Source organism: Corvus cornix, chromosome 8, assembly GCF_000738735.6.
Source record: "Corvus cornix cornix isolate S_Up_H32 chromosome 8, ASM73873v5, whole genome shotgun sequence".
Lineage (NCBI taxonomy): Eukaryota > Metazoa > Chordata > Aves > Passeriformes > Corvidae > Corvus > Corvus cornix.
The window spans coordinates 20,068,849-20,094,580 of NC_046338.1; the positions used below are offsets into that span (position 1 = coordinate 20,068,849).

Sequence of the window (25,732 nt, forward strand, 5' to 3'; positions counted from 1 at the left end):
CCGAGGAGCAGTTAAAACTGTATAGTATAGATGTGGTTCTTGCCCTGTTGAAGGGTGATAGTAACAGTGGTCACATAGTAGGATTTGCTACATATTGGGCTGGTTAGTGGAAAACCATGTGGGAAACATTACAATGACAGTTAATTAACAAGAGATTCCAGTCCAGTGGACTTAAAGTAAAAGTTATTCCATAAATCACTAAATCATAGTTGATGGTGTGGGAGCTGGCTGCTGTAAAAGATTTGTTTTGTCATTCCAGCTGCAAACAGTCTAAATCACTAATATTGACGGCTGAACCAAAGTAAGTGTATCTTTGCTGGTTTTTTCCCAATATGAACTGGCTTAGCAGGTTACTTTAAAATGCTTTTACTGGAATTATTCTTAGCTTATTTGCTGTATTCCCATGGGGACTGTGTAATTGTTCATTCGATCCTAGAGGGCTTTTTCAACTTAAATGCTTCTATGGTTCTACAGTGATATGTCCTAACACCCGTGTTGAGCTATGCGTACAGAACGAAAGGCCCCCAAGTGAATTTTCAAAGCGCCGAAGTAGGATGACAGCAAGGTGGTGCTGTGCTCAAGGACAAGAATACTTTTTTAAAAAGTGCGGGAAGTGTATGTTCAGAGAACTTTCCATTCTCAAATCTCGAGAACAAATGTATTCCAGAACGAAATCTTCTATTGAATCAAGGTAATCGTGTGTAATGTGAAACTTGGAGCGCAGCGGCGGTGGCCGTGTCCCGCGCTGTCCCTGCGGCGGGGCGGGGCCGGCTCGCTGTGCCCCGCGCGGCGGCGCGGCCCGGCGGAAAGGGCGGTGCGCGGCGGGGCGGCCCCAGCACGTACGTACCGCGCTCCGCGGGCCCTGCCGGGGGCTCGGCAGGAGCGGCCCAAGCGGGCTGGCTTCGCCTGCACGAACCGCGGGGCTGCTGAGCGGGGTTCTGTGGGAGCCGCTACAAGGGACAGGGCCACTGCTATGCTTCCCTGTGACAGCCTTTAGTAGCTGCAGCTTCAGCAGCTGCGTCAGACGTCCCGCAAATTCATAAACTGTTGCAGGTGTGTTGGAGATGGCGGCTGGGCTTCACAGCTCAGGCTGTAACCCAGCAGAAGACAAGGTGACCCGAGTCCCGTGTTGGCCAAGACATCAGTAGGGCACTGCAGAGAGGCTTTGCTCCCAAGTTCTCTTCATTGCAATCAATGTTGCTTTCTTCCACGTGGCCTCTTACAATTTTTCCAAATTTCCAAAGCATTCTGAAGCTCGAGCCTTCAGAATGCAGCGAGGATTTCAACATCCCTATTCTCTTATTATTGCTTGTATTGAAGGCAGAACAGGCATAAACCCATTTCAGGGAAACGAAAATCTACATTGAGTCTTCTCTTTAAGCACTAGGCCTTGGAGCTCTAGTTAGGTCAAGGTATTATTCTTACTGCTTTGTGTAATTTAGTGCTTTGTGTATTTACTGCTGGAAGTGAAACTTGCCAATCTGATAGATGGCTTTGCTCATCAGAGAAGATCGATTTTTTTTTTTTTTTTTTTAGGTCATTTTCTCTTAATGTATGTTCTTCCTATCAGGGCAAAAAAGCATTCCCTCATGAAAATGGAAGCACGCAGAGCAACTGCTTGTGGGTGAAATTTATCTGTATACTTTACTGAAGATCTACAAGTAAATAATTGTATTAAAGTTATTTTGTTCACAAGCAGAAAAGCAAGCTAAGTATACCATATGCTTACTTCTAAGTAACTGCCTGCTTGTGAAGAACAGTGATAGCTGATAGCAATGGGTGGCAGGTTCTACACTTTACAAACTGGTATATTTTGTGCCTAAATTTGCTCCAAAGAGTGCAGTTCCACTGCCTGAGAGATATGGATCATCCTTTCCTTGAAGCAAAAATGAGGGCTGTTTTGTAGAAGTCATGTCGGATTTTATATAAACTTATGTCTGGGTAGCTGTATCATAGCAGGTTGGAGTTTTTGGCAGTGCATTCCCGAGTGTGTATGAAATTAGGAAAAGCACTGGTTTCCTTCATGTTGCAAACCTGAAGGCCCTTGTGTTCATACTTAAACCTTCACTGAAGTGTTTGGTTTCCCCTATGACAGGAATCTCTCTTTGCTCTCTGTTGTTTCTGTAAGATAGCTTTTTATAAAGAATAGATACTTAGAGGAAAGTAACAAGATTCTGTATTCTGTTATTTAAGGGAAGCATTACTTTAGCTTATTGTTTGCAGAAGTTCTTCTTGGAGGACTTATTTTTACGTCAGACTCTCTAAATCAACTTCTAAATGTGAAGAGTGCAAAATAAGTCTCTCAATAGAGTAAGGTAAACCTTGGTAGTTGTTTAGTTTCTGGTTTGTTATACGTGGTTATACCTCTCTAGGTAAGGAAAAAGAGAGGCAATTTTAATACAGGGATTGTCATCTGTGTTTGTCCACAAGTAAATACAAATAGGATATGCGTTGGGAAATACAGCTCTTAGCCTAGCTCATCAGAAGGGAATGCAGCTGGTTTCAATCCTCTGGAAAGCTCCTTTTGCAGAACTCTGTACTTGGGCACTGAGGAGGAGATTTCTTGGTTATGGAGCTTCACAGCACTTTTAATGTCTGCATGCCATTGCTCATGTTCTTAGAAGGAAAATATCTCCACACAAATTGTACAGGTGTGCATCAGACATTTAGCATTTCTGGGTTTGAGTCACTGTAATCATTTCTGTATCTGAGAGATCTTCCAAGTTACAGGCTGTTGTTTGAATGAGAGATGTCATGCATATCATGAATGCCAGACTCGTGTGTGTTAGACCTCCACAATATCTGACGTTTCATAAGAAATCACAGTAAGAAATATGCTGCCTCTGCAAGATCTTGTCCAAATATGTTCAAGTTGTAGCAACACCAGTTTGAAAAAAAAGATGCCTCTCAAGGATAAATAGGAATGTAAAATATTATACATTAAAATAAGAAGCAAAATGTCTATTTCAGTCTGTGTAAGTATTCCTTTGCCTTTTGGGGTAGTTTTTTGCTTTATACTAATAAAAACACAACTGTTGCACTCTGGAGGCAGCCTGCATTAGACAACATCTGAATTTTAACTGCATGAAAACAAAGTTACTGTTCGTATGGGAGTTTTATATAGTTTAGCTAAAATCCAGTTCTCATACAAAATGACAAGTAAATAAATATGATGCCAGAGATGGGTGTTTACCTTTAAATGTGTATTTTCTAATGTGTACTTTACCCTCTTGCAAGAACATTGACAGTTAGGAAGAAGAGCACAACTGATCACAGAGCACTGGATGGGTATCTATTTTCTGCTGTTAATTGTAGGGCTTTGCTGGGGGCAGTACAACCCCAACACTCTGCCCAAGAGAACATCTATCGTGCATCTCTTTGAATGGCGCTGGCAGGATATTGCTCTGGAGTGTGAACGCTACTTAGCTCCTAATGGATTTGGAGGAGTTCAGGTACGTCTGTTCCTATCAGAAGGTAGTAAAATTGCTGCGTAGATGATAATTTGTTTTTCACAGAAATTGTTCAGTTTGCCAAAGGACAGACATTGAGAAAGAAAAATAGAAATTGGTAATGGAAGTAGTAAATGCTGACAAATATGTTTTTCAGCTATCATCAAGTAAGCAGGAATTTATTTCATTGCTCCAAAGTGCATGTTTTGCACTCTGTGCTATTACATTTAGATGAATTAGAATTGCACGTCACTTGCTAAATCTTTTTTTTTACTGCTGTGAAGAGTAACCTATGTTTATCTGCTTGATATTATTTAAATCAAGGGAAACGCTGAAGAGCTAGATAAATGTAAAATGAAACTATGACTGAACAAAGGGCATCCAAAGAACAAAAAATGCTGAAGGTTTTAAATAATTAAGTACAAAAGGCTGCTAATTGTGTTCACCCAAACTGGCAAGTTTCTTTCTGTAAAGCATGGTGTCACAGTAAGCCACTTGTTTGAGGAGACCCTTGTTTGAGGAGACCCTTGTTTGCAGGAACCTGGTGTGAGCAGGTGGAAGTGAACTGAACACAGGTTCTAGTGAAGGTGTCCCTGTGTTAGCCAGGTCTGTCTGAACAGCAGAGACATGTTCCTGTGGAACCAGTACTGGCACTTAGGTGGGGTGGCATGGCAGGAGAACAGCCACCTATTAAACTATTTCAGTTTGCCTGTCAGATTGCTTAGGAGTAATTGGTGTGAAGTCTGCCTGTCTCTCGTAGCCCAAGAGATTGCAAGCTGGCCTGAGTGAGAATTTCTGCATAATTTTCAAATAATACATACTTTCTTTGCTACCTTCTTTCCAGGCACACAGATGAGACTGATTTTAAACTGATTTCTCAGACTGTGGTATATGCATCTATATCTTTTTAATCCATTCAGTGGCAGGGTCTCAGGAGGTTTTTTTCAGATGATGGCTTACTGAGTTGATAGGAAGGTGTGGCATCTAAGAGGATGTAGGGTAATGGATCAGGTTGTTATGCCCAGAGGCTTGGAGGTAGCAGCAAAAGCTTGTTGCCTAAAAAGTATCCTGAAAAGTTTGTAAAAGGAAGAGGTGTGATTCACCTTGAAACTTAGAAGAATTAGGTCAAGAATGCATTTATCCAAAACATTACAAAAATGGGAAGTTGGATCAGTTTTAAAGGCAGGATGTTACGTCAGTTGTTATGCAGTCACTTCCTTCCTCTGCTGACCTAGTTGTTCAATTTCAGATGCGTCTTTGAGGCCTGCAGTTGCTCATAAAGATAATTAGGACACTCTGTCCATGGACCTAATTTTTAGTATATTTCTACCTGCTGAAGGCCAAGCCCAAGTCTTTTATTTCCAGCCTACTACAGTGTAAGCCGAGGATACTGAGGATCTAAGTGGGTTGTGTTCTATCTCTAAAAATACTGGGCAAACAAATTAACCATTATCAGTATCCTGTTACCAAGTACCATTGTTTTTATTCACAGATTTCACCTCCAAATGAAAATGTTATCGTTACTGACCCCCAGCAACCATGGTGGGAAAGATACCAACCTGTCAGCTACAAGCTGTGCACAAGATCTGGAAATGAAACTGAATTTAGAGACATGGTGACCAGGTGCAACAATGTTGGAGTAAGGACTTTTAAAACCTTCTGGTGTTTACAATACAAGGATATAGACAGACAGTGATTCTACCATTTTTAAAAATGGATGCAGTGTTATCTGCTTGTCTGTTGGGCTGCCTGTTTGATCACCGTTGCTGTATGCTAATAAAAAAAACCTGAATAAAGTGCTGGGTGAAGCAAGCAAACAGAAATAGGGGGATAGGGCAGGAGGTATGGGACAGAGAACATCAATTAATGGTGCTGTGGGAAGTAGCTTTTTCAAATTGTTATGTGGATACTGTTCTCTAGGTGCACATTTATGTGGATGCAGTGATCAACCATATGTGCGGAGCTAATGCTGGGGCTGGTGACCATGCTACTTGTGGAAGCTATTTCAATGCAAAGACTGAAGATTTCCCAGCTGTGCCCTATTCTGGCTGGGACTTTAATGATCATAAATGTAAATCTAGAAGTGGAAACATTGAGAATTATCATGATATATCTCAGGTAAACCTATAACTATAGCTTTCATGTACATCTGTTCCTGTGCTGTGATTTCTTTGCTCCCATTTACTGTGAGACATTTTTTAAAAGGAAAAAAAAAACTTGATAAAAACCCACCCAAATTAATAACAGAGGTTAGTGTTGCTGTCAGGAACACCACTTCTTAAAGGGATAGCTGTACTTCAGACAACGGCTTAATATCAGATTTAGATAAGTGTTCTTAGGTACTTAATAAAGACAATTTACAGCTCAACAAATCTATTTAGTGTGATTAAAAAAAGGTAGAAGTTATTTGCCTTTAACTGTAATTTGGAATTTTTCTTTGGTCTCAGTTTCAGAAAAGAGGGGTAAATGCAATTTGTTAATGCAGCTGCTATGTAAATGACTCTCCAAAGCAAAAATATGTATGGGGAACAAAGGCTGCTGAAGGTTTTATTTAGCATTTGAATGCAGGCAAGAACATTCAAAATGTATGTAGAACACTGTATTAAGTCTATTAGGTGAAAAATGTTTCATTTCAGAATTTTTGCCCAGGTCCGGGACTGCCGCCTGGTCAGCCTGCTGGACCTGGCCCTGGAGAAGGACTATGTGCGCTCCAGGGTTGCGGAGTACATGAACCATCTCATTGACATTGGCGTCGCAGGATTCCGGATCGATGCTGCCAAGCACATGTGGCCTGGGGATGTCAAGGCGATTTTAGACAAGCTGAAAGATCTAAATACTCAATGGTTTCCTGAAGGAACTAAACCTTTCATTTACCAGGAGGTAATCTTTATTTTTTTAAATTTTACTTCACAAACATATTTCTTTCAGGCCCATTATAGGCTCAGTCACACATGGAAGGCAATGGGCTGAGCCCAAGCAGATCTATAGAAGATTTAATAACCATAATCTACAAATATCTAATCTGCCCATAAATGGTAACTGATGTTCAAAATGTCCCACTTGTTTTGGACCTGGAAATTATATTGAGGTGAAATCGACTACATTGGCATTAGTGTAAAAATTCTATTGGTTTAAAAAAGAGATTTCATTTCCTGAATTTTAAGTTCTGGATAATAACTTGTAATAGAATACATAAATGTTGATTGTGGTCTGAAAATTTATTTTCCAGTGGCATAACAACTGTTACTTGATGTTCCAAATTTGTTCTACATTTAAATAACAAATTGGAACTAGCAGGTAATTGTTGATGTCAGTCAGCAGAAGCTAAACTTGCACACATTTTATTAAATTAGTATCTTGCCTGAAAAGTCTAGGAAAATGGAAACATTCTTTAGCTCCATAGTGAAATGGGGCAGCCCAACTGCTGGAAGCAGAGGCGTTGATGACCATACAAAGTGTAAAGTTTGTACAGCCCAAGCCTTAATGGTGGGTGAGTGATCAACTGGGGTAAGGAGATACAGGATGGAGAAGGAAAAGTGGTTCACAGCTGGGCTGAGCTAAAAAGAAAAGATAGCCTACATACAATTTTGCAAGAAAGCCAAATAACGTGATTAGATCAAGTACTGTCCCCTTGATTAACCAATGTGTAAAGCAATGTCTTTTATTTGTTTGATTTTTGTGTAGAAAGAAATGCTCTACCTTTCTTGTACCAGGTAATTGACTTGGGTGGAGAGCCCATCAAAGGCAGCGAGTACTTTGGAAATGGCCGAGTGACAGAATTCAAATACAGTGCCAAACTGGGGACAGTGATCCGCAAGTGGGACGGAGAAAAGATGGCCTACTTAAAGTAAGGATGAAGATGCTGCAACTTATGCAGGGTTCACTGGCTACAACAATTGACAGGGTAGCTTCAAGTCTGTGTTTTTGTCTAGGAACTGGGGAGAAGGCTGGGGCTTTGTGCCTTCCGACAAAGCCCTGGTCTTTGTGGATAATCACGACAACCAGAGAGGGCATGGGGCCGGCGGAGCTTCTGTTCTGACCTTCTGGGATGCCAGGTAAGGGATTGCCTTGTCTGGGTGATACTTCCTGCTTTTGCTGGTTTGTCTGTCTGTTCTCTGGCAGGTTCCTCCTTCCACGTCTCATTCCTTGTTTGTCCAACAAACAGGCTCTATAAAATGGCAGTTGGTTTCATGCTTGCTCATCCGTATGGGTTCACACGTGTGATGTCAAGTTTTCGCTGGCCAAGATATTTTGAAAATGGAAAGGTGAGCTTGTAATGCTGCAGATCCATCCATGGAGATGAAGGGTCAGACCAGGGCCAGAGAAATAGTCCAGTGCATCTCAGTTTGTTAAGGGATTTCCCTGTCCCACGTTGGATCTGGCTGGTGAAACTTTGATGCTCCCTCTAGCTTTGCTCTCCAGATGGTCTCTCTGCATTTTCAGTCAGAAGTTATAAACATATCTTCTTAATGACAGGACATCAATGACTGGGTTGGACCCCCAAGTAACTCGGATGGCTCCATAAAGCCCGTTACAATCAACGCGGACACAACCTGTGGCAACGGCTGGGTTTGTGAACATCGCTGGCGTCAGATAAAGTAGGGCACTGGGGAGAAACAAGAAGTGAAAGCAGTTGCTTTTGCTTCCTGCTCCATGTGGCTTTAGAGCTGTTGCAGGTGCAGTGCCAGGCATTCCTTGTGTTTCCAGGAACATGGTTATCTTCCGTAATGTGGTGGATGGTGAGCCTTTCTCCAACTGGTGGGACAATGGCAGCAATCAAGTAGCTTTTGGCCGCGGTAATAAAGGTTTCATCATCTTCAATAATGATGACTGGTAAGTCAGTGGGAAATAAATTACAATTTATTATGATTATAAATAAATTATTATCTATGTATTAAAATAATCTAGTTAGTGAAAACTTTTAAGGTGTTGCTAGATTGAATAGATATTTGTAATGGATGCCTCAGTTGTTGACAATTTAAACTTAGCATTTTCCATTCTACCATAGAGACTCTTCACTCTTGGCAGTTAGGCCTTGTACCGTGGTCTTGCTATTTCCCTGAAATTCTGAAGTTCTTAAGTTGGCTGTGTCACGGAGCCTGGTCAGCCAGCAAAACCTGAACTTTTAGAAGTGAGGGAAATTGTAAACTTGGGAAAATGTTCCAAATGTGACAGTTTTAAAAACTGTATTGCTATATTTTACACAAGAATGAGATGATAAGAGAACGGGAGTATGTCAGGTCTGTAAGAATTAGAAGTAGGTTGTGGTGATGAGCAGTTTGAAGGATGTAGTGATTGGATAGATTCTGCTGTGTCCAGAGGAGAGCTAGAGGATAACTCCAGAACAACTTAATGTTTGAGAGAATCTCCAATATGATTTGCAGAGTGTTTTAGAGTCCTCATGATCCTTACTGCACTTCATTCTTTTCCAAAGGTCCTTGAATGTATCTCTGCAGACTGGTCTGCCTGCTGGCACTTACTGCGATGTCATTTCTGGGCAAAAGGAAGGTGACTTCTGTACAGCAGTTGAAGTTCATGTTGCTGCTGATGGCATGGCTAATTTCCTGATTGGGAATGAAGACGAAGACCCATTCATTGCCATTCATGTTGATGCTAAATTGTAACCAGATGTGTTGTTCTTTCTCCCATGTATCTTTGCTAACAGCAAACAGATGTGCAGAATGTCCTGGCTCTCAGGACTGCATGAACCAAGACAGAGTAAAGTGTGTTAGCTTTAATACTAATGAAGTAGTGAGCAGCTGCTGTACAGAGATGGGAGCTGGTGGTGCCAGTGCAGATCTGGGAGTGGTGCTATACACCTGTGTGCATTTGTAACTTTATTCAGTTAAGGTACTGTCATAGGTTAGATAATGTTTTCATAGCATGAGCAAGAAGAGACTTCTCTTTCTAAATGGACTGAACAAGGTTATTATGGAAGTGGTAAACAGACTGAACATCTTAAGGGTTGTCTTTTTACATTGTCAGTGGGAGAAGGGAGGAAGGTGGGGGGAGGAGGAGAGTTCTGAAGGTGGTATAATTTTTTTTTCCCTCTTTTAGGTTTGTTAATAAACTTCTTTATATTCTTTCAAGTTTGGTGCCTGCTTTGCATTTCTCCTAATTCTTATCTCACAGCAGATAAACAGTAATGAGTATTTTGGACCAAACCACTACACTAAATTGGTGTTTCTGCCCGGTTACAAACCGAACCTGCGACAGGTACTAATAAAAAATGAAAGGAGAAGATTGGCATCATTTAATTTAAAAATGTGTTGCTCTGTGTGTAAGTGGTAATGTAGTTCTCTTTAGGGGCAAGCAGGACTGGGAATTAACAGGATGTCCAAAAACCAAGAAAAGACTCCTTTGTGCTGAAACATGGCAGAATTCCAGTTGATATCAAGTTATAACTCAGTTAAAAATGCGTTTCTTCTGTCAGTCTGTAGCTTCTCTCTATGTGGTGAATAAAAAATGGCATTCAAATCAAGTTTATCCCATTTTTGTGATGAACCAAACATGGGGCCTGGGTCAGAGAAAGCTGGTCCATGCCAGTCAGTTATTCCAGCCCGTGGCATCATTCAAGCCTGTGTGTTACCTGGTTCACAGTCAGCTTCTGCCTGTACAAATCAAACCTACACATCTCCCATTGTTACCCCAGTACTGGCTTGATCTCCATTGCTGATGCCTATAATGCACTCACCATTAGGATGGTGGGCACTCCCAGTTGTAGGAAAGGAATATGTGTGTTGAAACCAGCTGAAGCCCATTGCTAGCTTCAGAAAACTTTGGTTAATTTTGTATAATCTTTCGTGCTGAGCAATGTGTACTCTCCTCCCCATGCTGTTCTGGCTAAACCAAGGAGGCATTCACACTCTCTTGACACCCTCTGGTGATGCACTCATGTGCCACAGTTGTTTATCTGAAATAAAGGCCACCTACCAGCCCTTTGTGCTGAATTTAAGTCAGCATTTTTCTGCAACCTGCTTGAACAGTCACAGCCTGCATAGCTTGTCATGGGAGAGCTCCCAGGCCCCTTTGCCAGTGGCTTTGCCATCCATTGCATTGGGGTATTGAGGATAAGTCCATCCTATTCTTGGCTGACACCAGTGTATTTTTCACTGGAAGATACATGCCATTGGAAGCTGAAAGTCATGCAGTGACATTCCATCACCTCAGTGGCACTCCACAAGGAATGGTGATGTAAGAGTTAACCGCAGGCACATTTGGTTGCTCTCAGTTATATTGAAGAGTGAGGGGGTCTCTTTTCACTGAATTGGTAATCACAAGGTGCAATCACTCACTGGTTCCTTGCTGTTAATGACTAGGCAAGGTTGTTCGCAGTAATCTTCATTGCAGTAGTGGGAAAAGAGGCCTTTAATAAGGTCTGTGATAGGAAAACGAACAGGTGGAAAAATGGGACCTGCTTGTGTGTTTTGTCCTTGAAGACTAAATCTGGGAAAGAGATGGGTGCATGTGATGGACTGGCATGGCTAGTTTCCGAAAGAACACACAGTTCAGGTACGAAGTGTACTGATGTTTCTTTTCTCCTGGAGTAGCTGTGACATTTTTTGGATTTTTACTTCACAGGTATTCATCAAATGGCAGTGATTTTCTGGTCTTTGTATTCTCTTGGAGTATTGTTTTATTGTTGGTATGAGTCAAGTTTATTCATGGAGGATTGTTGCTGAGACCTTGATCTTACAAGTCAGTTCCAAGTGAAGACCTGAAATCATTTCATTAAGAAAAGTCAAAAGACTTTTTTGAAGGAGAAAACTGTAGGAAAAGTAAGAAAGGACAACAGCTCTAGCTTTCAAATTTAGTTGTATGTCAGGCAGCTAAAACTCATCTGCACTATCATTTGCATTTGATTTTGGGTTTTGTTCCTCGACTCAGATGAATCATTGGTCATTTTAAATGAGATGAAACCTTATGCAAAGTTTCTGCTGGAGAGGCAAATGCAGCTCTGATCACTTTCCATCAGGTAGAGCCACAGCTGCTCTGCACGACTGTGTTAAGAAAACCAGTAATAGTTCCTAGCAGGGACTGGGCAATGACACCCGGAGAAACATCAGGTGTGAAAAGGTGTCAGTTGCTAGTCACCGTTGGGATTCACCTGGTGAAGACCTACAATGTCTTGTGTGATAAATCTGTTACTGATTAAGCATGGTTGGTCAGGTACCTTGAGAGCAAGATGCCTCTGAATGCTGGCAAACTCATTCATTCTCCTAATGCTGTTAGATTTCCAGTCATCTTTCAATCACCTCCCACTCCTTTCACTGGAAGATACATGCCATTGGAAGCTGAAAGTCATGCAGTGACATTCCATCACCTCAGTGGCACTCCACAAGGAATGGTGAATGTAAGAGTTAACACGCAGGCAACATTTGGTTGCTCTCAGTTATATTGAAGAGTGAGGGGGGTCTCTTTTCACTGAATTGGTAATCACAAGGTGCAATCACTCACTTGGTTCCTTGCTGTTAATGACTAGGCAAGGTGTTTCGCAGTAATCTTCATTGCAGTAGTGGGAAAAGAGGCCTTTAATAAGGTCTGTGATAGGAAAACGAACAGGTGGAAAAATGGGACCTGCTTGTGTGTTTTGTCCTTGAAGACTAAATCTGGGAAAGAGATGGGTGCATGTGATGGACTGGCATGGCTAGTTTCCGAAAGAACACACAGTTCAGGTACGAAGTGTACTGATGTTTCTTTTCTCCTGGAGTAGCTGCTGACATTTTTTGGCTTTTTTTTTTACTTCACAGGTATTCATCAAATGGCAGGTGATTTCTGGTCTTTTGTATTCTCTTGGAGTATGTTTATTGTTGGTATGAGTCAAGTTTATTCATGGAGGATTGTTGCTGAGACCTTGATCTTACAAGTCAGTTCCAAGTGAAGACCTGAAATCATTTCATTAAGAAAAGTCAAAAGACTTTTTTGAAGGAGAAAACTGTAGGAAAAGTTGTTGGGGTCTCCTCCCCGCCCTGTAGCCCTGGGAGAGGGGCCCTGAGGGCACAGACACGGGGTTTCCCTGCCCCTGCTCAGCCTCGTTCCCATGGTTGGTTTGTGTTCCCTGCGCGGGCAGAAGGACCCTTGGTCCCGTGACTGGAACAGTTCCTCGGCAGATCCCGGCCATGCGGCTGGAGAAATAAACATCTCTGAAACAGCTATCAAGAATCTGTCTGTCCATATATATTTCCTTTCCACGGGACTCCTGGTTTGATATATGCGTGTTGCAGTATCCCCACTGCAACAAATGGTGGAGAATGAGGCAGAACGATCCCCGATCCCTAAGCGACTGATTTGTGTGAGTAAACCCTGGAAACTTTGGATTCCTCTTCTTGGTTTTGCTTTGCTATTCCATATCTAAACTATGGAGGAACCGTGGGAAGACTCTTGGCTCTCAGAGCCGCATATGGACATTTATCTTTAACTTAAAATGATTCTTGAACAACGATTTGTAAATTTTGGCTTGATTCAAGCTCAAAAAGAACTGAAACACTTCCTGGCATGGTTGTTTAAGAACTTTTTCTATGTTTCTTGGGATTTAATTCTTACCAAGGGCTTTTGGAAAACCATTTGGACACAGTTAATATTGGAGTCAAAATATATGCCGATGGAAGAATATTTTCGTGAATATTATTTAGTTACCGAGACTGTTGAGCAATGTCAGCTGTGTCTTGGTGAAGGGAAGCCTGGCGCAGGGACCGTGCAGCCCAGGCCACGTGCACCGAGCGCTCTGTGAGCAGCAGCGAGGCAGTTCCCTCCGTGGCGGAGCGAGGCGCGGCGGGAGCGGCGGGACCCGGCGGTACCTGCCCGGCCCCGCGCAGCGCGTGGTGGAGCGAGCCCCGGAATGCCCGACCGAGAGGGGCGGCGCGCGGGCGGCGGCTGCGGCGGTGGCGGTGGAACGGAGCTGCGCCCAGCCGAGACGCGCGCTGGAGCAGGGCACGGGGGAGTCATCGCTCGGGGCCCGGCCGAGACGTGGGTGCAGCGCCCGGCATCGGCAGCGAAGCTGCGACCAGAGGAGGCGATGCGCGGAGAACTGAGCGGCGCGGCCCGGCCCGGCCCGCGCAGCCCCGAACGCGACCCCGGGAAGAGCGCGCAGGCACCAGCAGCCCCGACAATTCCAACACGGGAGCGACCGAAAGAGAGAGCAAAAGACGCAGCGAGACAGAAAACAGCAGCCACTCGAAAAACGATCATAGTAGCTAAGATCTTAGGGATAGTAAAATGGTATAATGTTAAGCAAAATTATGGTTTTATAACAAGGTGTGACAACCAGCAAGACATATTCGTGCATAGAACTGCTATTAAAAAGAATAACCCTGAAAAATGCATCCCAAGCTTGGGAGATGGAGAGGTGGTGGAATTCAAAATTCTACAAGGTAGAAAAGGGTTACAAGCATCGCAGGTCACTGGGCCTGATGGTGTTCCTGTAAAAGGCAGTATATATGCAAAAAATCGTAGTCATGTTAGACAGTATCTCTATTGTAAGCCCCCCCTACAGTCTCCCTTTCCTAATCCCACCTTTCCCTTTTACCCTATGTCCTATTACTGCCAGTGTATTCCCAATCCGTTTTTTCATCCATGGTTTCCCTCACAAAACCATGCTTTTGCCAATTGTTTCCCCAAAAATCCCTTTCCAATGCCGAGTGGGGGATGAAAAGGGGGAGGGAAGAAGTTAAACCCTCTCCTGCCTCAGTTTCCCCACAAAGCATGCTCAGAGAGTTCTGTCTCCCTTCTGTCAGGCCTAAGATGTTCCACAGAATCTGTTTGGACATTTAAAGTCTCAGGAGGGTGGCTTGTTTTGTTTTGAAACTGTTCTTGTTATGTTTATCCACTTGTATTAATTTCTCCTTTTATTAAAATAAAACGGGTGAGGTGTTGGGGTCCCTCCCCTGCCGTGTAGCCCTGGGAGAGGGGCCCTGAGGGCACAGACACGGGGTTTCCCTGCCCCTGCTCAGCCTCGTTCCCATTGGTTGGTTTGTGTTCCCTGCGCGGGCAGAAGGACCCTTGGTCCTGTGACTGGAACAGTTCCTCGGCAGAGCCCGGCCATGCGGCTGGAGAAATAAACATCTCTCTGAAACAGCTATCAAGAATCTGTCTGTCCATATATATTTCCTTTCCACGGGACTCCTGGTTTGATATATGCGTGTTGCAGTATCCCCACTGCAACAAAAAGTAAGAAAGGACAACAGCTCTAGCTTTCAAATTTAGTTGTATGTCAGGCAGCTAAAACTCATCTGCACTATCATTTGCATTTGATTTTGGGTTTTGTTCCTCGACTCAGATGAATCATTGGTCATTTTAAATGAGATGAAACCTTATGCAAAGTTTCTGCTGGAGAGGCAAATGCAGCTCTGATCACTTTCCATCAGGTAGAGCCACAGCTGCTCTGCACGACTGTGTTAAGAAAACCAGTAATAGTTCCTAGCAGGGACTGGGCAATGACACCGGAGAAACATCAGGTGTGAAAAGGTGTCAGTTGCTAGTCACCGTTGGGATTCACCTGGTGAAGACCTACAATGTCTTGTGTGATAAATCTGTTACTGATTAAGCATGGTTGGTCAGGTACCTTGAGAGCAAGATGCCTCTGAATGCTGGCAAACTCATTCATTCTCCTAATGCTGTTAGATTTCCAGTCATCTTTCAATCACCTCCCACTCCTTTCACTGGAAGATACATGCCATTGGAAGCTGAAAGTCATGCAGTGACATTCCATCACCTCAGTGGCACTCCACAAGGAATGGTGATGTAAGAGTTAACCGCAGGCACATTTGGTTGCTCTCAGTTATATTGAAGAGTGAGGGGGTCTCTTTTCACTGAATTGGTAATCACAAGGTGCAATCACTCACTGGTTCCTTGCTGTTAATGACTAGGCAAGGTTGTTCGCAGTAATCTTCATTGCAGTAGTGGGAAAAGAGGCCTTTAATAAGGTCTGTGATAGGAAAACGAACAGGTGGAAAAATGGGACCTGCTTGTGTGTTTTGTCCTTGAAGACTAAATCTGGGAAAGAGATGGGTGCATGTGATGGACTGGCATGGCTAGTTTCCGAAAGAACACACAGTTCAGGTACGAAGTGTACTGATGTTTCTTTTCTCCTGGAGTAGCTGTGACATTTTTTGGCTTTTTTTTTTTACTTCACAGGTATTCATCAAATGGCAGTGATTTTCTGGTCTTTGTATTCTCTTGGAGTATTGTTTTATTGTTGGTATGAGTCAAGTTTATTCATGGAGGATTGTTGCTGAGACCTTGATCTTACAAGTCAGTTCCAAGTGAAGACCTGAAATCATTTCATTAAGAAAAGTCAAAAGACTTTTTTGAAGGAGAAAACTGTAGGAAAAGTTGTTGGGGTCTCCTCCCCCGCCCTGTAGCCCTGGGAGAGGGGCCCTGAGGGCACAGACACGGGGTTTCCCTGCCCCTGCTCAGCCTCGTTCCCATGGGTTGGTTTGTGTTCCCTGCGCGGGCAGAAGGACCCTTGGTCCGGTGACTGGAACAGTTCCTCGGCAGAGCCCCGGCCATGCGGCTGGAGAAATAAACATCTCTGAAACAGCTATCAAGAATCTGTCTGTCTGTATATATTTCCTTTCCACGGGACTCCTGGTTTGATATATGCGTGTTGCAGTATCCCCACTGCAACATAATGGTGGTGAATGCGGGCTGAACGATCCCCGATCCCTAAGCGACTGATTTGTGTGAGTAAGCCCTGGAAACTTTGGATTCCTCTTCTTGGTTTTGCTTTGCTATTCCATACCTAAACTATGGAGGAACCGTGGGAAGACTCTTGGCTCTCAGAGCCGCATATGGACATTTATCTTTAACTTAAAATGATTCTTGAACAACGATTTGTAAATTTTGGCTTGATTCAAGCTCAAAAAGAACTGAAACACTTCCTGGCATGGTGGTTTAAGAACTTTTTCTATGTTTCTTGGGATTTAATTCTTACCAAGGGCTTTTGGAAAACCATTTGGACACAGTTAATATTGGAGTCAAAATATATGCCGATGGAAGAATATTTTCGTGAATATTATTTAGTTACCGAGACTGTTGAGCAATGTCAGCTGTGTCTTGGTGAAGGGAAGCCTGGCGCAGGGACCGTGCGCCCAGGCCACGTGCACCGAGCGCTCTGTGAGCAGCAGCGAGGCAGTTCCCTCCGTGGCGGAGCGAGGCGGGCGGGAGCGGCGGGACCCGGCGGTGCCCTGCCCGCGCGCAGCGCGTGGTGGAGCGAGCCCCGGAATGCCCGACCGAGAGGGGCGGCGCGCGGGCGGCGGCTGGCGGCGGTGGCGGTGGAACGGAGCTGCGCCCAGCCGAGACGCGCGCTGGAGCAGGGCACGGGGGAGTCATCGCTCGGGGCCCCGGCCGAGACGTGGGTGCAGCGCCCGGCATCGGCAGCAAAGCTGCGACCAGAGGAGGCGATGCGCGGAGAACTGAGCGGCGCGGCCCGGCCCGGCCCGCGCAGCCCCGAACGCGACCCCGGGAAGAGCGCGCAGGCACCAGCAGCCCCGACAATTCCAACACGGGAGCGACCGAAAGAGAGAGCAAAGACGCAGCGAGACAGAAAACAGCAGCCACTCGAAAAAAGATCATAGTAGCTAAGATCTTAGGGATAGTAAAATGGTATAATGTTAAGCAAAATTATGGTTTTATAACAAGGTGTGACAACCAGCAAGACATATTCGTGCATAGAACTGCTATTAAAAAGAATAACCCTGAAAAATGCATCCCAAGCTTGGGAGATGGAGAGGTGGTGGAATTCAAAATTCTACAAGGTAGAAAAGGGTTACAAGCATCGCAGGTCACTGGGCCTGATGGTGTTCCTGTAAAAGGCAGTATATATGCAAAAAATCGTAGTCATGTTAGACAGTATCTCTATTGTAAGCCCCCCCTACAGTCTCCCTTTCCTAATCCCACCTTTCCCTTTTACCCTATGTCCTATTACCCAGTGTATTCCCAATCCGTTTTTTCATCCATGGTTTCCCTCACAAAACCATGCTTTTGCCAATTGTTTCCCCAAAAATCCCTTTCCAATGCCGAGTGGGGGATGAAAAGGGGGAGGGAAGAAGTTAAACCCTCTCCTGCCTCAGTTTCCCCACAAAGCATGCTCAGAGAGTTCTGTCTCCCTTCTGTCAGCCTAAGATGTTCCACAGAATCTGTTTGGACATTTAAAGTCTCAGGAGGGTGGCTTGTTTTGTTTTGAAACTGTTCTTGTTATGTTTATCCACTTGTTTAATTTCTCCTTTTATTAAAATAAAACGGGTGAGGTGTTGGGGTCCCTCCCCTGCCGTGTAGCCCTGGGAGAGGGGCCCTGAGGGCACAGACACGGGGTTTCCCTGCCCCTGCTCAGCCTCGTTCCCATTGGTTGGTTTGTGTTCCCTGCGCGGGCAGAAGGACCCTTGGTCCTGTGACTGGAACAGTTCCTCGGCAGAGCCCCGGCCATGCGGCTGGAGAAATAAACATCTCTCTGAAACAGCTATCAAGAATCTGTCTGTCCATATATATTTCCTTTCCACGGGACTCCTGGTTTGATATATGCGTGTTGCAGTATCCCCACTGCAACAAAAAGTAAGAAAGGACAACAGCTCTAGCTTTCAAATTTAGTTGTATGTCAGGCAGCTAAAACTCATCTGCACTATCATTTGCATTTGATTTTGGGTTTTGTTCCTCGACTCAGATGAATCATTGGTCATTTTAAATGAGATGAAACCTTATGCAAAGTTTCTGCTGGAGAGGCAAATGCAGCTCTGATCACTTTCCATCAGGTAGAGCCACAGCTGCTCTGCACGACTGTGTTAAGAAAACCAGTAATAGTTCCTAGCAGGGACTGGGCAATGACACCGGAGAAACATCAGGTGTGAAAAGGTGTCAGTTGCTAGTCACCGTTGGGATTCACCTGGTGAAGACCTACAATGTCTTGTGTGATAAATCTGTTACTGATTAAGCATGGTTGGTCAGGTACCTTGAGAGCAAGATGCCTCTGAATGCTGGCAAACTCATTCATTCTCCTAATGCTGTTAGATTTCCAGTCATCTTTCAATCACCTCCCACTCCTTTCACTGGAAGATACATGCCATTGGAAGCTGAAAGTCATGCAGTGACATTCCATCACCTCAGTGGCACTCCACAAGGAATGGTGATGTAAGAGTTAACCGCAGGCACATTTGGTTGCTCTCAGTTATATTGAAGAGTGAGGGGGTCTCTTTTCACTGAATTGGTAATCACAAGGTGCAATCACTCACTGGTTCCTTGCTGTTAATGACTAGGCAAGGTTGTTCGCAGTAATCTTCATTGCAGTAGTGGGAAAAGAGGCCTTTAATAAGGTCTGTGATAGGAAAACGAACAGGTGGAAAAATGGGACCTGCTTGTGTGTTTTGTCCTTGAAGACTAAATCTGGGAAAGAGATGGGTGCATGTGATGGACTGGCATGGCTAGTTTCCGAAAGAACACACAGTTCAGGTACGAAGTGTACTGATGTTTCTTTTCTCCTGGAGTAGCTGTGACATTTTTTGGCTTTTTTTTTTTACTTCACAGGTATTCATCAAATGGCAGTGATTTTCTGGTCTTTGTATTCTCTTGGAGTATTGTTTTATTGTTGGTATGAGTCAAGTTTATTCATGGAGGATTGTTGCTGAGACCTTGATCTTACAAGTCAGTTCCAAGTGAAGACCTGAAATCATTTCATTAAGAAAAGTCAAAAGACTTTTTTGAAGGAGAAAACTGTAGGAAAAGTTGTTGGGGTCTCCTCCCCCGCCCTGTAGCCCTGGGAGAGGGGCCCTGAGGGCACAGACACGGGGTTTCCCTGCCCCTGCTCAGCCTCGTTCCCATGGGTTGGTTTGTGTTCCCTGCGCGGGCAGAAGGACCCTTGGTCCTGTGACTGGAACAGTTCCTCGGCAGAGCCCCGGCCATGCGGCTGGAGAAATAAACATCTCTGAAACAGCTATCAAGAATCTGTCTGTCTGTATATATTTCCTTTCCACGGGACTCCTGGTTTGATATATGCGTGTTGCAGTATCCCCACTGCAACAAAAAGTAAGAAAGGACAACAGCTCTAGCTTTCAAATTTAGTTGTATGTCAGGCAGCTAAAACTCATCTGCACTATCATTTGCATTTGATTTTGGGTTTTGTTCCTCGACTCAGATGAATCATTGGTCATTTTAAATGAGATGAAACCTTATGCAAAGTTTCTGCTGGAGAGGCAAATGCAGCTCTGATCACTTTCCATCAGGTAGAGCCACAGCTGCTCTGCACGACTGTGTTAAGAAAACCAGTAATAGTTCCTAGCAGGGACTGGGCAATGACACCGGAGAAACATCAGGTGTGAAAAGGTGTCAGTTGCTAGTCACCGTTGGGATTCACCTGGTGAAGACCTACAATGTCTTGTGTGATAAATCTGTTACTGATTAAGCATGGTTGGTCAGGTACCTTGAGAGCAAGATGCCTCTGAATGCTGGCAAACTCATTCATTCTCCTAATGCTGTTAGATTTCCAGTCATCTTTCAATCACCTCCCACTCCTTTTACCTTCCAGAGACACCTTTGAGGGTCTATGTATTATGTTTTGGAATACTTTTGATAAAGTCTCTTTGTTTGCATGATTGGAAAGAGAGCAACTCTGGATTTGGGTGCAATGCTCACAGACCACTTGGTTTATCATGGTGTATAATCATTGAGAAAAGGTATTTTATTTGCAGCTGTTGGGTAATCCATGAGAAAAAACAAACCAAAGGAATGATACTGAGCTAGCTAAATAATAACTGTTAGCACTGATGTGAATTTTGACACCTGCTATAGGAACTTTGTAGTCTTGCAGGCACATAAATAGCCAGTAGAGAGACCACAGCCTTACACTGAAGGCACCATGCAAATCCTCCTCCTCCTCCTTGCAGCTGCAGGGCTTTGCTGGGGGCAGTACAACCCCAACACTCTGCCCAAGAGAACATCTATCGTGCATCTCTTTGAATGGCGCTGGCAGGATATTGCTCTGGAGTGTGAACGCTACTTAGCTCCTAATGGATTTGGAGGAGTTCAGGTGAGTTGTTTCCTCACAGTTGTTTGAGTAGTAGGAGAATGGCACTGTAATATATGATTATTAAATAAAATGCCTGAGTTGGAGACAGTCAGCTCCAAGTAAGTTTGCTGCTGAGGAGGGAGTGTTGGAAGCAGTGACTGCTTTTAGAAGTAATCCTAACCCTGCAGGATCAATGAATGATGGTATATCTCTAGCAGATCAGTTAGAAAGTAGCATGGTTTCCTCTGAAAGCTAAGTAGAAAGTAAAGCTCTTTACCTTGTTCTAAAGGATGTATGTGAGCATTGAGGTTTGGCATTCCTAAGGCTGTCATTATTACAGGTAAAAATAATTCCTGTGGCTTCAGCCTTTCTGTGTACCTGTCCTTGAAAGCAGGCCCATGCTGCATCTGGGCAACCCATGGGAACAAACCAAAATGTCTTTCTTGCCAGTGTACAAGACAGACATCTCACAGACCTGAGCTTCTGCTGAGGGAGAGAGACTGGGTTGGGCACTAACCTGCCTCCTCTGAGGGCAGAGGTCTTGAGTGCAGATTTTGCCCTTAAAATGTTGAAATAAAACCATTTGATTTATTACCAAAGTACATAATTTCATCTGCAGGTTTCACCTCCAAATGAAAATATTGTCATTACTAACCCAAACAGACCCTGGTGGGAAAGATACCAGCCAATTAGCTACAAACTCTGCACTCGATCAGGAAATGAACAGGAATTCAAAGATATGGTGACCAGATGCAACAGTGTTGGGGTAAGTGCCTTGAAAATCTGTGTCTGATACAGCAAGAAGTGCTGTATCAGCTGAGGGAAGGTGCTGCTATCCTCAAAGGAGGTGTAAACTGAGAAGAAACTGAAAGGGAAAAAATTCAACTTAATAGTGATGTGGTAAAGCCCTGGCTATCACTTCACACTCACTAGAAAACATACTGAAATGCACATATTGCTGTTCCAGGTTCGTATCTATGTGGATGCTGTCGTCAACCATATGTGTGGGGCTGCAGGTGGCTCAGGCACACATTCTACCTGTGGAAGCCATTTTAATGCCGGAAACAGAGATTTTCCAGCTGTACCATACTCTGGCTGGGATTTCAATGATGGCAAATGTCACAGTGGAAGTGGAGATATTGAAAATTATGGTGATATATATCAGGTAACTTCCTCTGGCAAAATTTTCAAAATTTTCCTTTTTTTTTAACATGTTCTGTAAACCCTACAGTAAGATCATTCAAATGGTGTAGTGCCTCACAAAACCTGTGCGTAGTCACTTGACAAGTGAATGAGGTAGTGACCGTAGGTACAAGTGGTGCAAAATATTCTCAGTACTGAGGAATCAAGAACCTATGTGCAGATGTTTGCTCCTGAACTGAGCCCAGAGTACTCAGCTCAGCCTGTGAGCTCATTTTTATCGCTTATAAACTCAGCTGACCATGGTAAGGAGCCACCTTGGAAAATTGACAGCAGTGCAAGGTGATGTCCTGGTTGCACAAATTACTGGTTTTTGTAGTTAGAATATGTAGCAGTTCTTTCTCAAGCTCTTCCTTCAGCCACTGTGCAACAACACATCATGATGTTTCTGCACTTGCACTGTTTCATGTGAGGTTGTCCTTCATTGGTTCAGGTGGCTCCTGCTATGGTAATCCCTATAACACACATCTCAAACCCTGGATTACAACAGGTTAAAGGTATTTCCATTGCAGTCTCCACTCCCAGTTCCTTTGGACTAGACCACCATGTTTAACACTGCAATGAACTCCTCTCTGTACCCCCGCTCTGGCTTGGACTTACCTGGAGACTGCAGTCCCTCAGGGTTGTACCTTCCCCAAGAGCAGCCATTTCTGTGAGCCACAGGCTCTTCAGGGCACACCTGCTGCTGGATTTATCCACAGCCACAGTGGCTCTGAGGGGCAGCTGTTCCAGCACGGCCCTGTCCATGGGCCTCATTCCCCTCAGAAACAGATCCGCTCCAGCACGGCCTCACCCACGGCCACCATCCCCGCAGAAAGCAAACCTGCCCCACACGGCCTCGCCCCTGGCTGCAGTCCCTGCAGGGTGTTCCTGCTCTGCTGTGCGTTTATCCATGGCCATGGCTTTGAGGCGCTCCAGCAGGGCCCTCGTGAACAGCCGCGGGTGCATCAGGGTGTGCGTGCTGCAGCACGGCCCTGTCCTTGGGCCCGGCGCCGTCAGGGGTGCACCTGCTGTGGCACAGCCACAGACACCTTGAGATGCACCTGCTGTGGTGTGGACTTTCCCATGGCCACAAACACTTCCAGATGTACCTGTTCCACCGTGGACTCATCACCCACAGGTCAGAGTCCCTCTGGCTCGAGTCCACACTGGAGTTGCAGCAGCGCAGGAAGAGCAGCGCTGCCCCGGCCAGGTGCCAGCCCAGGCCATCGCCAGTGCCGGGATCAGAACGTCCCAGAGGGAGGGGACCAGCAGCACAGGCTGCAGCAAAGCAAAAAGCAGCCACTAATGAGCCCTAGACTCTAATGCACAAGGAGGCGAGTGAGCCCCATGGCAATCACAGGAGCCTGCCAGTTATTAGCCAAACAGCAGTAACAGTTATGAATTCCATCTAGCACATTAATTGTAGCTGTTGTTAATTTGAACCCTTTGAGTCCCATGTTGGGCACCAAAGAGGACTTGTGGTTTAACTCAGCCAGCAGCTAAATACCACTCAGCCTCCTGCTTACAGTGGGATGGGGCAGAGAATGGGAAAAGTAAAACAGAAAACTCGTGGGTTGAGATAAAGACAGTTTAATGGGTAAAGAGAAAGCCACACACACGAACAAAGTAAAACAAGGAATTTATTCACCACTTCCTCTTGGAAAGCAAGTGTTCAGCTGTCTCCAGGACAGTAGAGCTTTATCATGTGCAGTGGTGACTTGTGAAGACAAACGCCTTCACTCCGGATATCACTCCCTTCCTTCTTCCCAATCCAATACAACCTCATTAACCACCACCCCACCTCCACCCCTCCTTTGGTGTAATACACAGATATTTTTATCTTTTCTATGCACAGGTCCGGGACTGCCGCTTGGTCAGCCTTCTGGATCTGGCCCTGGAGAAGGACTATGTGCGCTCCAAGGTTGCTGAGTACATGAACCATCTCATTGACATCGGCGTCGCAGGATTCCGGATCGATGCTGCCAAGCACATGTGGCCTGGGGACATAAGAGCATTTCTGGACAAGCTGAAAGATCTAAATACTCAATGGTTTCCTGAAGGAACTAAACCTTTCATTTACCAGGAGGTAATCTCCACGTTTTCTCCTTTATGTTTGTCTTTGTCTTTTGTATCTCTTTTGCCTCCTTCTTCAGAGGAACAACAATACATTTTCATCCAATTTATCCCAGAAGGAGCTCACAATTTACTTAGAGCAGCCCTGCAGACATAGGTAGTTTTAATTTTTAAAAATGCCTCCAAAACAGATCGTCAGTCAAATTTACCTTTCCTTTTTTCAGTAATGTTTTTACATGTATCCCTCATGTCTTGTACTGACTTTGTGTTGATCTGCACAGCACAAATACTTAAATACTTTTTTCTCCATGTAAAGCAAGAACTCGTGTTGAGTACGGTACATGGCATTTATGGTCTTTGTGAGACAAGAAGGGATGCAGGTTTTCTTTCTTGTACCAGGTAATTGACTTGGGTGGAGAGCCCATCAAAGGCAGCGAGTACTTTGGAAATGGCCGAGTGACAGAATTCAAATACAGTGCCAAACTGGGGACAGTGATCCGCAAGTGGGACGGAGAAAAGATGGCCTACTTAAAGTAAGGATGAAGATGCTGCAACTTATGCAGGATTCACTGGCTACAACAATTGACAGGGTAGCTTCAAGTCTGTGTTTTTGTCTAGGAACTGGGGAGAAGGCTGGGGCTTTGTGCCTTCCGACAAAGCCCTGGTCTTTGTGGATAATCACGACAACCAGAGAGGGCATGGGGCCGGCGGAGCTTCTGTTCTGACCTTCTGGGATGCCAGGTAAGGATTGCCTTGTCTGGGTGATACTTCCTGCTTTTGCTGGTTTGTCTGTCTGTTCTCTGGCAGGTTCCTCCTTCCACGTCTCATTCCTTGTTTGTCCAACAAACAGGCTCTATAAAATGGCAGTTGGTTTCATGCTTGCTCATCCGTATGGGTTCACACGTGTGATGTCAAGTTTTCGCTGGCCAAGATATTTTGAAAATGGAAAGGTGAGCTTGTAATGCTGCAGATTCATCCATGGAGATGAAGGGTCAGACCAGGGCCAGAGAAATAGTCCAGTGCATCTCAGTTTGTTAAGGGATTTCCCTGTCCCACATTGGATCTAGCTGGTGAAACTTTGATGCTCCCTCTAGCTTTGCTCTCCAGATGGTCTCTCTGCATTTTCAGTCAGAAGTTATAAACATATCTTCTTAATGACAGGACATCAATGACTGGGTTGGACCCCCAAGTAACTCGGATGGCTCCATAAAGCCCGTTACAATCAACGCGGACACAACCTGTGGCAACGACTGGGTTTGTGAACATCGCTGGCGTCAGATAAAGTAGGGCACTGGGGAGAAACAAGAAGTGAAAGCAGTTGCTTTTGCTTCCTGCTCCATGTGGCTTTAGAGCTGTTGCAGGTGCAGTGCCAGGCATTCCTTGTGTTTCCAGGAACATGGTTATCTTCCGTAATGTGGTGGATGGTGAGCCTTTCTCCAACTGGTGGGACAATGGCAGCAATCAAGTAGCTTTTGGCCGCGGTAATAAAGGTTTCATCATCTTCAATAATGATGACTGGTAAGTCAGTGGCAGAAAGAGTGTTCCCAGAGAAAACAATAGCATCCCTCATGTGCAATCCAACATGAGTTATTTGAGTGCATGCTGGATCCAGAGAGCTAAAATGGGAGTGTAGGAGGGGTAGGATCAGAAAGCTCATGCTTTACAATGCCCTTCAAATAGGGGAGTAACATCAGGTTCAAAAATATTACACACAATTTGAAATACCTGTTTTGAAAACAATGCATACATGGTGTTTATTTCTCATAGGAATATGAATGTCTATGTGCAAACTGGACTGCCTGCTGGTACCTACTGTGATGTTATTTCTGGACAAAAGGAGGACAACAAATGTACTGGAAAGCAGGTTTTTGTTTCTAGTGATGGAATGGCTAATTTCCAGATTAATACCGATGCTGAAGATCCATTTATTGCAATTCATGTTGATGCCAAATTATAATTTGGGAGAAATGTCCTCCTCTGTTTGGTCTGTGTATTACTGTTCCCCCATATGTTATTCCCTGGTTTTTGAGCATTCTCT

At 44.5% G+C, this 25,732-nt stretch overlaps 2 protein-coding genes across 3 annotated transcripts; both read left to right on the top strand.

Annotated features, from left to right (window-relative positions):
* Window positions 1–841: 841 nt before the first annotated feature.
* LOC104695390 (pancreatic alpha-amylase-like) lies at window positions 842–9,391 on the top strand. Of its 2 annotated transcripts, XM_010409239.4 has the most exons (11): window positions 842–1,053; window positions 3,237–3,452; window positions 4,942–5,088; window positions 5,370–5,567; window positions 6,099–6,329; window positions 7,163–7,296; window positions 7,382–7,504; window positions 7,615–7,714; window positions 7,926–8,047; window positions 8,157–8,282; window positions 8,884–9,391. In XM_010409239.4, the coding sequence occupies exons 2-11, from the start codon at window positions 3,285–3,287 to the stop codon at window positions 9,071–9,073; spliced, it is 1,539 nt and encodes a 512-aa protein (XP_010407541.2). In that variant the 5' UTR covers window positions 842–1,053; window positions 3,237–3,284; the 3' UTR covers window positions 9,074–9,391. The 2 variants fall into 2 exon arrangements, with proteins under 2 accessions (XP_010407541.2, XP_039412245.1); XM_039556311.1 differs by lacking the exon at window positions 842–1,053 and having other exon boundaries at window positions 1,567–3,452.
* A 10,898-nt stretch (window positions 9,392–20,289) lies between these two features.
* On the top strand, window positions 20,290–25,217 carry LOC104695389 (pancreatic alpha-amylase). Its single transcript, XM_019291894.3, has 9 exons — window positions 20,290–20,460; window positions 21,059–21,205; window positions 21,407–21,604; window positions 23,477–23,707; window positions 24,094–24,227; window positions 24,313–24,435; window positions 24,545–24,644; window positions 24,856–24,977; window positions 25,087–25,217. Exons 1-9 carry the CDS (start codon window positions 20,290–20,292, stop codon window positions 25,214–25,216), a joined length of 1,356 nt encoding a protein of 451 aa, XP_019147439.3. The 3' UTR covers window position 25,217.
* The last annotated feature ends 515 nt before the right edge of the window (window positions 25,218–25,732 follow it).